General features: G+C 48.2%; 2 protein-coding genes across 2 annotated transcripts in view; one reads left to right on the top strand and one right to left on the bottom strand.

Annotated features, from left to right (window-relative positions):
- LOC112548236 overlaps window positions 1–9,282 on the bottom strand; it is a 19,059-nt gene extending 9,777 nt beyond the window's left edge. Inside the window, exon 1 of the mRNA XM_025193323.1 lies at window positions 9,171–9,282. Coding sequence (XP_025049108.1) covers window positions 9,171–9,282 — 112 coding nt within the window. The remainder of the gene's footprint in view (window positions 1–9,170) is intronic.
- A 968-nt stretch (window positions 9,283–10,250) lies between these two features.
- Window positions 10,251–11,701, top strand: part of LOC102378177 (alpha-1,6-mannosyl-glycoprotein 4-beta-N-acetylglucosaminyltransferase-like) — a 9,225-nt gene continuing 7,774 nt past the window's right edge. The window contains exon 1 of the mRNA XM_025193322.1: window positions 10,251–10,282. Coding sequence (XP_025049107.1) covers window positions 10,251–10,282 — 32 coding nt within the window. The remainder of the gene's footprint in view (window positions 10,283–11,701) is intronic.

The raw sequence follows: 11,701 nt of genomic DNA, 5'->3' as shown, positions 1-11,701 counted from the left end.
CTCTGACTCTCAGCCTTGGACTTGAGGCTGTTAAATAGATTTGGCTTCAGTACAGCTAAGCTGCCTCCTGGGTCCCTTCCAATCTCTTCGAGCCAGGGAGCTGTCCCAGGCAGGAGCTGCACAGTGCTCAGTCCAGCCACTGCAAGACTGGGATGGCACATCCCCCACTGCCCAAGCAGACATGGAGACACTGGCCGGAGAGCTTTCGGCTGCCCCAGTGAGACCCTGGAAGGCAAACGCTCCATGATTCCTCCAATGCAAGTGGAGCAAAGTCATGGGTGGCTTGTGAAGCATGAAATCAGACTATAGCTCGCCACCGGAAACTGAAAAGCTAATGAACTGATTAGCTCAGGAGCCTTTGAACTGCTTAGCCCTATTCAAGCCATACACACTAGGCCAGCAGAGACCAAGTCATTTCTCCTTGCCTGTCACCCCTGGGGCCAAAGTACGTGAAGGTGAAGACTAAGTGTATGCGTATCTGTTGCATTTGGTGTCAAGGGGCAGGCTGTGAGGGTGTGGGCTACGGCAAGGGAAGAGAGGTTGTAAGCTGGAGTGAACAGAGCCCTGCCTAAGGCAGCAATCCTGCCTGCCCCCCCCACCCCGGCTTCCTTGAGGGCTCCTCCACAAATACCTGGCACTTGTTGGCTTTGCCCATGGATTTCTTTACAACTGGAGTACTTTCTAGTCAAACCCTTCACTAGGACTGGGTGACAGCTGGCATAGAGCAGCTATGGCACATGGTAGACCCAGTCTGCATACCAGATACCCAGAGCCCTAGCAGATATCATGGAAAAGCCAGATGTTGATCACCAACCTCAGCCCATTGATAGAAGAGTTAATCCCTCTTGCAGGGAAGGGAAATGCAAGGGAACTGGTCACCCAGACCATGAAGCACAACCATGAAGACAGATCATATTTTCCCCGGTCTTGTTCATCTCCAGTGATCATCCCTGGTCACATATGCAGGCACACCAGGATATCAGCTAGCATGATTCTGTACTTCTAGAACAGTGGTTTTCGACCTTTTTTCATTTGTGGACCCCTCAAACATTTTGAACAAAGGTGCGGACCCCTTTGAATTGTAAATGTGGGTATTCACATACTTTTGATTGATCATAGTCCACTTTTGCAGACCCCTTAGACATAGTTTGCAGACTTCAAGAAGTCCACAGACCACAGGTTGAAAACCACTGTTCTAGAATAACATAAACTGTCCTCTGGCCTAATCATTTGATCAGTGAAACACCAATGAGACAATTGCTGCCCTTTGCTATACCCTGTCCACCATCAGCATCAGATATTATTAGTTCTAGCATTTCCTTGCCCTACTGTCACAGGCCAGCTGGGCACTGTGAGTATATCAATTTAGCCACTGGGCTGTTTGGTTCGGGATTGAGGAGGCAGATCTGGGAGTAAAGCAAGGGCAAATTTATTATAGCTACACACACACACCAGTTAACAGAAAGATAAATGAGATAAGCAGATAATGCAGTATTAAAGAGCTAATAGTAAATAATAACAACAGATAATAGCAACAGATAGATCAATCTGTCACAGGCCAGCCAGGCATTGTGAGGGTATCAGCCACTGGCTGTTTAAAACAACAAATAGACAGACATGGGTTGGCAACTTATCGATAGTCCCTCAATGCCAGGTGCACGCCAAGTGATTCCAGTGAAGTCAGGCGTCCCTGATAGATGCTGTCAGAGGGATTACCAGGGAGGATCCCTTGATCAGGATCCAATCCTCACTCACACTGGGAGTCCGGGGTCTGGGCATGGAACAGAAGTGACCATTCTGTTCCCTCCTTCCTGCTGGTCACCTGATGCACGTGCTTTTTATACCTAGTCTTATGCTAATCTGTTGGCTTTAGAGACATTCACAATCTTGTCCTATAGCTGTTACCTTATGGGATTAAAAGGTGTTAAAATTATTATAAAAGGTTACTACCCAAATTTGGGTTTATCCAATAAGCAAATTACAATGCAGCATCTTCAGGTTTGAAATTAACATTACTCCGCCTAAATACACCCCCTTTAGATCTCTCTGACAATGCTTTTTTGAGATGTGCTTTCCTGGAATGTGCTGGGTAGGCCAGGCGGTTAAGTCCAGTTTTTATCGTCATCAAGGCTAAATTCTGAGCAAGAAAAAAACGTTAGGTCAGCTAATTTTACAACTACAGCTTTTTCTTTGAGGCCTGGTCAGTTCCACAAACAGTTAAAAATTATATTTGCGGGTTACAAAAAGACAAGCTTTATATTAGACAAAAATTCCAAATGCCTCTAAGAAGCACATATTTATTGCTTATTAATTTCTTTGGTTCTGGCCATCACACCCTACACATGCATCTGCCTGCCTTAGATAAGAAACTCTTCAAGGCATTGACTGCTGGAGAAGGGTTGGATAACCTCCGCCTTTTCAAAGCAAACACAACAGTGGTTCTGTTTTTATTTCTGCTTGCTTTCTGTGGGGTTGCAGCTTGTTTGGACCCATGTGTTTTCTTGATCCTCAGATGGATTTTGGCTGCCAAACTGCCTGTTCCAGAAGAGAATGAAGCTCTGCTAAGCAACATAAACATCTCTGTAACCTAGTTTTTCTGGGTCAGCTGGAAGGTCTAAGCTGAGAACCCTCAGAGGGGTTTACTTCCATTGAAGATACTGTGTGCTGGTGCAGCTTAGTGGTGCATTGATATTTCCATACCTTAAGTTGCTTAACTGAGAAAATAGGTAATTACACTGCAGTATAATTAGCCCCACAATTGAGCTTTTGTGTGTAAGGCTCTACTTGTGTTATGAGGGCTTTTATATACAGAACACCTGACTGGCTGAGCTATGGGAAAAAATGCTAACTATTCTGTAGCAGCTATGCTGACCATGCTTTTGTATAGACAAGTGATGGTGGACAGTTGCTTTAGAGTGAAACAAAAACTTGGATTAGAGCAGGGGTAGTCAACCTGTGGCATGTGTGCCATGAGTGGCATGGGTAGCCTCTGTGTGGCACATGGCATCTCAGCGAGAGGACATGTAGCACAGCAGCAGAGAGGGCATGAAGCAGAAAGCAGAGCAGTAGATTCAGCGGCACTTGGGGAGGGTGCAGAACTACATTTGCAGCAGGGCTAAATTTGCAGCATGACTGCCAAAAGGGTTGGCTTCCACTGGATAAAAGGTTTGATTATGTTGTTACCAAACAATATTAGACCTCAGGTACTGGCACTAAATTCATGAATGCTTGAACAAGAATAGTTTGTTCTCTGAAGAAAGCATTTACTGAACACAGCAATTTGCAATGTCAAGTATGTGACCAAGAACAATAGAAAAACTCCTCCTAAGCTAAGATACAGCCCAAGATGACTCAGTGACAGCACACACAATCTAGCTTAACTCAAAATGCAACACAATAAGCCAAAAAGAAAACGGGAAGCCTTGCATAGATCTTACATAATCCCAAGGGCAGAGTGTCTCTTTGTAGTAAAGTATTCAGAAAGTCTTTCTGGGGGATTTTTTTTTTTTTTTTTTTGCAAATGTATATATCTATACCTCTACTAAACTTGTCTTGTGACCGCTGTGGTTCACTTGGCAGCCCAAAACACACCTTTACAGTTACACCATTCTCATTCCCATTACAAAACCGCACCATGCACCTGTACACTTGCATTCCCATGTGCCTGCACACCTGTTTGCCCATTGGTGCACAGTTGGAAACTATTTAAGTTGGTCTAATAAAAGATATAAGATTCACCCAAAGAATCTTGTCTGCCAAAGTATTCTTGGGTATTCTTGCCTCTTCTTAGGTCTCTCACCCCTTACGGGTTTCACTTTGAAATGCAGATGTAGCTCCCTGCTTTCTTCAATGTTACCTCAGGTCAGCACTTACCGTCTGTTGGCAAAGATCTAGCACAGTCATCACAAGTGTGGGCCCTTTAACTGATTCTGAAGCTGGGTAACAATGTCCCCAAGAGCCAGGAACTCCTTTATGCTGATCTGAGCTTTGGCATTGACTCTTAAAATAACTGGGCAGATTACTAACATGGGGGTTTGATCCTTAAGTGCTATGCTGCTCCAGTGTCCCTTATCAGTACAAAATGCGTAAGCATATGTGCTGTACTAACCTATCCTTGTGGTAGGTTCCCATGAGTGTGTTTGCCAAGGGGAAAAACCGTGGGCTCAGATCAAGTGTAGTTTGCTGCACTGATCTGTTCCCTGGGCCGAGATCACTTTGAATTGGCATTGTGTAGTCGAGGGTGGAGACCTGTCCAATGCACTGTGGGCAAGACACCTTATCAGAGTCAACTATAGCCTCCCAATGGGAGGATCTCAGTTACCCACCTATTTTATGGAAATGGGGGATTTCTCCTCAGCTTGTTCCTTTGACCTTTGGGCTAAGGGCAAGCCAGACTCAGGGGCATCCAAACTCAGAGGCCTCCAGGCATGGGGCCTTCATATAGGATGCCTGCCATGGATTTGGGAGTACCTAAAGCCCCAGGCTGAAGAGTCTGGGAAGGAGGATACTTGCCAGTGGTAGCACCACACAAACTTGAATGATTGAGATGGCTCAGTCGATAGGATTTGGAACTGATTTGGCTAATTTGGCCTGAAACACTCAATTAAAAAAAAGAATGGCTGTGCTCTGCACAGAAGCAAAAGGCTGTGCAAGGTGCAGTACTTTTAACTAATTAAGGCCTGAAAATGGGTTTGTTTTTCTAAAAATAAACCTTGTCTCATTTGGCCTAGGAAACACCAGGATTGACCAGGCTTAATTCCTCCCTTTTTCGTTGGAAGGATTGTTGGGTGACTTCAAAAGGAGGATATGAAGCGTTCTCAGTCTTTCTTGAAGGAACTAGAAGAGCTTCTCTCATGTGTATTTGTGTTCTAAGTGCAACTGCTCAAAATATGCTAGAGAGCTGCATACCTTGTAGATACAAAACCCTGCCCTTCCCAGCTATTCAGACCTCAGTACCTGTGATGTGATGTACTTATTAGGGGTTTATCTGAACAGTCTTCTAGGGCAGACCAGCCAGGATTTGTAATGAAAAAAATCTAGGCAAACACAGAGACCTTTTCCTTCCCATTATAAAGAAGGAACAAGGAAAACCCCCCACAGGGCTAATGATTGTTCCTAAAGTGCACTTGTAACCTTCCCGTGTGTTGGTTTTCCTCCCAGTAAAGTGACCTAGCTGGCAGAGCTGCTGCAAGGGCTCATTCCTTAATGCACAGGAAGCTCTCTGTTATATGCTGAAGTCCTATATAGACTTGCCCGCCAGCAAAAAACAGGCAGGCAGGAGGGTGCATAGTGCTAGGAGCATTTCCCAACCGTATCTTTTAATAATAGATGAGTATTGCTTAATATGATGTTCTCATCCGGCTAGCTACAGCTGTAGGTTCAAGAGTTTTTTCAGTGAAGCCAGAAAGCACGAAAGAACTGGAATTAGTCCCCTGCATGTTACAGATGGATGCATCCTTCTGAAAAATCACTTTGTTCCCTAGATTCTCTCTAGAAGGTGATGTTTGCTAAAGGATTTTTTTTCTGGACTCCAGAGGCCTCTGTCTCTGTAGAAAATGGGTTTTGTTTACAGATCTGGAAGCCCCTGAGCTCCATATTCTGTCTTCTCTGAAGCTGGACATCTCTCTCCCTCCGAATGCCATGCTGATCTGCTGCCCAAAGCGTCCAGCCCCTGGCTTGGCAACTAGTTCTCACTGCACAAGAGCTCCTGATTTTTTTTCCTATAAAATTGGTGTGTCTGAGATGTCTGAATTTTCAGCTGAACTTGAATTTCCAGTTCTCTTCCTTGTCCCATGCCTTTTAACAATACTGTGATATGACCAACTACACGGGTGAGCTGGCTAGCAACAACTAGGAATAATGCTACAGGGAGATAAATTTATACACATCTCATTTGTGTTGCACTCAAAGCCTCTGGGGGCAGTTTTTTGCATTCTGCCCCACAGATCTGTAGTGCCAGAGGGAAGTCAAGGTGAAGGGAAGGCACTGGCTAGCAAAGAGTTTTTACTGGTTTTGGAGCAGATTGACTGAATATTTCCATAATATTCAAAACAAAAGACTTAGCAAGTCTTAGTGAGGAGATTCTCCCTTCATGCCAGGGTAAGAAGGAAAAAAGAATTATAAGCCCTACTACTGCTGGCATCAGGAAAACATTTATTTGGGCAGGTTGTTAAATAATTGCCCCCTAAAGTTTCTTGCCCCTTCTTCTAAAGTGATTGCCATTGGCCACAAGGTAGATGGATGCCTTGGTCTGAGTCTGGCAGTTTCAGTATACCGACTGCAATCAAATAGCACAAGATAGACCTAGCCTTCATTATCCCTGCCTGCCTTTAGAGTAGCATGGATCTGTTTGGGACACCTTTGACCTCTCCCATCCTGGGTTGGGGTTCTGGGCCAGTTTTCATGGCAATAGGGCTGCTGAGGTATTGCAGTGTAGGCAGCCAAGTGAGCCAGAAAAACTCAGGCATGTTTGCAGAGCAGGAAATAAAAGTTATTGTGTAACAAACAGCTTCTTCCTTCCCTTTACTTTAAGTGGGAGTCAGGGAAAAACTTTCCATTGTCTAGAACAATGGTCTCCAACCTTTTTATGGTGAAGATCACTTTTTGGTATCCCAGGATCTACCACGTCCCCACCTGCCCCTCCCCTGCCCCTCTGCCCGGCCCGGGGGGCAGGGGGCATGATTTAGCCCAACCACTTGCGTCCTGCCACTCCAGATCATAGAGCCTCTGACAGACTGTGAGTCTCCATGATAGACCAATTGATCAAGATAGACTGGTTGGTGACCACTGGTCTAGAGGTCAGGGTGTCTCTGGATGTGTTGTGCCAAACCAGATGACTCCAACCAGATTCCATTATATAAAATATAAACTGCTTTTTTGCAGCACACAACCTTCAAAATCTCAAAGGCCAGCACATACTTTGAATTGTGCTTGGATGCAAGTCCAGAGTTAGTGTAGAAGGCAAGCAGAGGGCTGGCTACTGCATGTGTGGGTATGTCTAACAGGAGTTGAAGTTCTCACTTGACCTTCAGGTGCAAGTCCTTGTAGCAGAACCAGTGTTCAAATGTGAGAACACTGGTCTCATATGCCCCCCAGATTTCAGTCCTGGCCTGCTTTTCACTCTGGTGTCTCAGTGTCCTTCTTGCTCTTATATAGTAATTTGGGAGTCAGTCCTCAGTTTTGCCAGAGCGATACATCAGGTCACCAGATTCTGTCAAGTCTGCCCCAGTCAGAATGAATGCTGCGAACTCTATAGCAACTACTTGCCTACTTCCAAGGTTCACCAGTTCACTTTGCCTCTCTGGCTTATCATGCATCCCTAGCTCAGCCCTGAGTTCCCTGCCTCAACAGCTTTTTTTTTTTAAAGAGAACTTTTCATGTTCCAAGTCAAATCCACCAAATCAATTCCGAATCCATGAGTCAGTCCAGAACTGTAAGTGCCCCTACTACCGGCAAACATCCTCCACCCCACCTGGGGCTTCAGCTGTTTCCAAATCCTTTGGCAGGCATCCTATATGCAGGCCCAAGCCCGGAGGCATGGGGTTTGGATGCCCCTGAGTTTTGCTTGCCCTCAGCCATATGGCCAGAGGAGCAAGCCCTGCCCCAAACAGCTGTCAGGCCTCATTAAGCCCCAAAATAATAGGCACTGCAATCCAAGAACCTTCAACAGCCTCCCGTCTCCCCAGCAAGCTGCCCATGCCTCACAGCAAGGCACCTGGGAACAGGAGTACACTTTCCCCAGAATGAACAAATAAAAAACACTCAGCAGTGCCAAAGAAACAATGCAAATACTCCTGGGCTCCTTCTCCCCAGGCTTTCCCCTTCAGCTAGCTGGTCAGCCCCAGCCCCAGCCCCAGCCCTTCTAGGCATTCTCATAGCTACAGTCCTCAGGGAGCATCTCTCCCCCGCACTGTCCAAGCTAGACCACACAGCTCCTCTCCAGCTTTGGCTTTATGTAGGCTCTGACTCCTTCCTGCCTGCCCACAAAAGTCCTAGTCTTAAAGATACCTCTCTTTCTTTCCCTTGCCCACTTTCTCCACAGTAGTGAGGTAGGGGCACCCCAGTTCAGTCCCTCTATTACCAATTTCATTTGTTTCTAGCAGGGCCCATCACGTGTCAGGTATTGTGCAAACAAGTCTCGGCCCTGAAGGTTTTACCAGAACTCAGTGCAGTAATCAAGCAGAGACATGGCTTATCGCCAGAGCACTCAAAGGTACTGAATTTTGTTGGACATCTCCCAAGCAGAACAGCGTTGGACATCTGCCAAGCAAAAATATGTCTCCCAAGGAGACATCTCCCAAACAGAAGGGCCTTCCTCTTCTGTTATAGCGTAGTGTAGACTGCACCCAGCAGCAGTGTGTTTCAGTCTCCCCTCTACTGACCTCTCTTCAAATTTCCGTGTGCTTCAATCCTCATATCCCAGTTCTAGAAGAAATCAAGCATTAGCTCTTCCATTTTATGAAAGAAAGAAGGTACTAAAAGCAATAAAATGTCACATGAAAGAGTCAAAGTTTACCCATTGAATCATGCTAGCTTCAGACTGAATGTACCAGTCGTCAGCTTTCTCCTGCTGATTAATAAACAATCATGTAACCTGCTGGTTAAAATATGTGTCTTTAGTTGTTGCTGTAGAGGGGGAAGGGTAAATTACTCAGGGCTAAGCTCAACTACTGCAGCCGCTCCACCCCACCCTGGTCAGAAGTTAAAAAAACTAGCCATTTCAAGTACGACTTATCCTAACCTCATCTACTTATTAAGGTGGAATTAAAAAGTTCATTTTTGAGTGGCTACTTACCATATGTTTGCTACCGCATACTAACAAGTGCCTTTTCAAAACCACAAGAGATAACAGGAAGAGCAGGAGGATGTAAAGAGAAAGGAAAATCTGAGAGGATGAGAAAGGTAAGAGTTCAAGGGGTTTTTTTAACAGTCAATAGTTAACAGCTCTTGCTCTCTTGATCAGTCAGCCCTTCAATTCCTTTGAAACTGTACTGGCAGAGTTTCTTCTTCAGCCTGGCATGAATGTCAGCAACACCTCCGATACTACTTTTTCCAAAACTGAGACACTAAAATAGGTAAATGTATGCAACATTTCTATAAAGACAATGGTTGGATCTGGTTCAAGTTAGATAAAACCTAAGGAGTATAACACACAAGCAAGGAAGACCTACAGCAGGCCATTGTTGTTCTTCCATCTGCCTCCATCTCAGCGGGCTGCCTGTCGGTCAGGCTGACAGCATATGCAGATGATGTGACTGTCCTCATCAGTGCCCAGGGTGACATCCGGTCCTTGGTCACATGTCAAGAAGCCTATGAGCATGCTTTTTCAGCTTGTGTAAATTGGAACAAGAGTGACACCCTCCTTCTTGGTCCCTGGGTCAACCCCCTCCACCCTGACTTGCCGGGGGGGGGGGGGGGTTACCTGACATTGGGAGGGCCTCAAGGCCCTGGGGGTGTTCTTTAGGCCATTGGTCTTCTCAGCATGGAACTGGGAGGACCTTGGTGCCAAGGTGGAGGTATGCCTGCAGCGATGGTGCTGGCATCTGCCCAGCCTCTCCTACTGCAGGCGGGTCCTTATTGTCGACAACCTGGCAGCTGCAGTTGTGCTGTGTTGGACCCCCTGCCGGACCTGCTTGAGAAGCTCCAGCGACTGCTTGTGGACTTCTTTTGGGACGGGCAACACTGGCTCCCATGAGTCGTTCTATTTATTTGCTGGTGGCTGAGGGGGGCCAGGGTTTGGTTGACCTGGTGGGCAGGGTGGCAGCCTTCTGCCTACAGGCCCTCCAAAGGCTCCTCTACTGTGAGGACCCCCTCCCCTGGCAGCAGCTAGCTAATTTGTTTTGTACTGGGTGGGGGGCCTTGATTTCGACTGGAAGCTGTTCCTTCTGGACCCCACCCTCCTGGACTGGGGTGTCCTCCTGCCCTTCTATTGAAGCCTGGCAAGATGCCTTCTGCCTCCTGCCCCAAGCCAGGCATCTGCAGTTTCTGCAGGAGCCCCTGATCCATAACCTAGCCCTGCAGCACAGTCTGCCAAGCCTTGCCTCTAGCAGCCTTGTCGACTCCCTCATCTGGTCACATACCATCTGGCTGGGACACCTGCTTGACCTGACCCAGTCAGACTGGTTGTCAGCTGAGGCTCTGGCCACCCGCTTGGGCACACGCTCAGTCCGCTGTGCTGCCCACTTCCTAAGGGATGTGCGGGCTATTCTCCCGGAGGATGCAGCAACTGCCCTGGAGGAGCACCTCCGAGTATGGAGAGCCCTCCCTGCCGGCGATGTCCTGGGTGAGACCTTTCCACCACTGCCCATTGTCCTGGTTGTGGATAGCAACCTGCGTGGTGGGCCTGCCATCTTACTGGCTCTCCCCGTGTCTCCTGACAGTGGTAGAGATCTGCTTTCATGTGCTCCCCCAGAAGGCCCTGTATCTGTGGGTGATTCGGGTCCACCATGCCCGCGTCCTTGCCACTTGGCTCAAAATGGTGTGGCAGAGGCATGTGGCACCCACGCCAGCCTGCCCTGCGTGGTGCATGCTTTATAAGCCTCCCATCTCCAAAATGACAGGTGACCACACATGGGATACTGGCCACTGGCACTCTCATTCATCACATGGATCCAGCTGCGTCAGTGGCCTGTCCTTTCTGTCCGGGGGGAGTGGAAGAGGACCTTAACCATGCCTTCCTCAGACGCTCCCGGCTGTCGCAGCTGTTTGCTGCCCTCAGTGCTTTGCTTGAGGCACTAGGTTTGGCCTTCTCGGAGGCAACTTACTTGTTCTCCCTCCCCTACCGGGTAGCCAATGGTGGTATCATTTGCCTGGCCACCTTCTTACTCTGTCAGGCTAATCCTCAAGAGTAGCTCAGGAACCGGCTTGCCTGGATGATGCCCTGTGGCTCTTCCGGTTTTTGGTGCGGGTGCACCTGTCGCTGGAGTTTGAGTACGCTGTCCTCCGGCAGACGGTGCCCGCCGTCCAGGCACGTCGGGCAATTCAGGGGCTGCTTTGCGGTGTTGAGGGTGGCCATTTAGTCCTCGCACTGTAATACTGCTCCCCCCTTCCTGGGGTACCAGCAGCAGGCTGATGTCGCACTGGATATTCTTGTTTTTAGACTGTGAGGGCAGGGCTTGCAGGCCATAGACCTAGGCCAGGGGCGGGCAATTATTTTGGGCAGAGGGCCGCTTACGGAGTTGTGGCAAGCCATCGAGGCTGCATGACTGGCAGCCCAGGGCAGATTAATATTAACTTTCTAAATGTTTTAGAGGGTGGGACACAACAGCCTGGCGGGGCGCATCTTGCCCCCCCTGCCCTCGGCTCTGTCTGTCACACCTGGACCCCTGCGTGGGCAGTGTTTTATCCCTTTGTTGGGTTGTTACCCCCTTTTCCCCTTCATAAACCTTTATAAAAAAATCAAAAGTCTTTTTTTCCTTCCTTCCTTCCTTTTCATTGAAGGAAGCCAACAGAAACACTGCTCTGCAGGGAGTTGGGGGAGCCCTTCCCTGCCCCCGGGGCTCCGGCTCGGGGCTGTCCGTGCCGCGGGCGGCTCCGGGATCCGGGAAGGCGATGCACGGCCCCTTCTCGCACCTCCCAGTTTTAGTTTTCTTTTCCCTCCGCTTTTCAACGTGACCCAGAAGCTGCGCGGGGCAGTTCCGGACGGAAGGCGCCCGCGGGGCGGAGCGGGGAGCGGGGAGCGGCGCGGGGCGGGGAGCGGCGC

The sequence above is a fragment of the Alligator sinensis genome, unplaced genomic scaffold, assembly GCF_000455745.1.
Source record: "Alligator sinensis unplaced genomic scaffold, ASM45574v1 scaffold1382_1, whole genome shotgun sequence".
NCBI lineage: Eukaryota > Metazoa > Chordata > Crocodylia > Alligatoridae > Alligator > Alligator sinensis.
The sequence above is the reverse complement of the archived record's forward strand: the minus strand, read 5'-3'. Positions and strand labels throughout refer to the sequence as shown.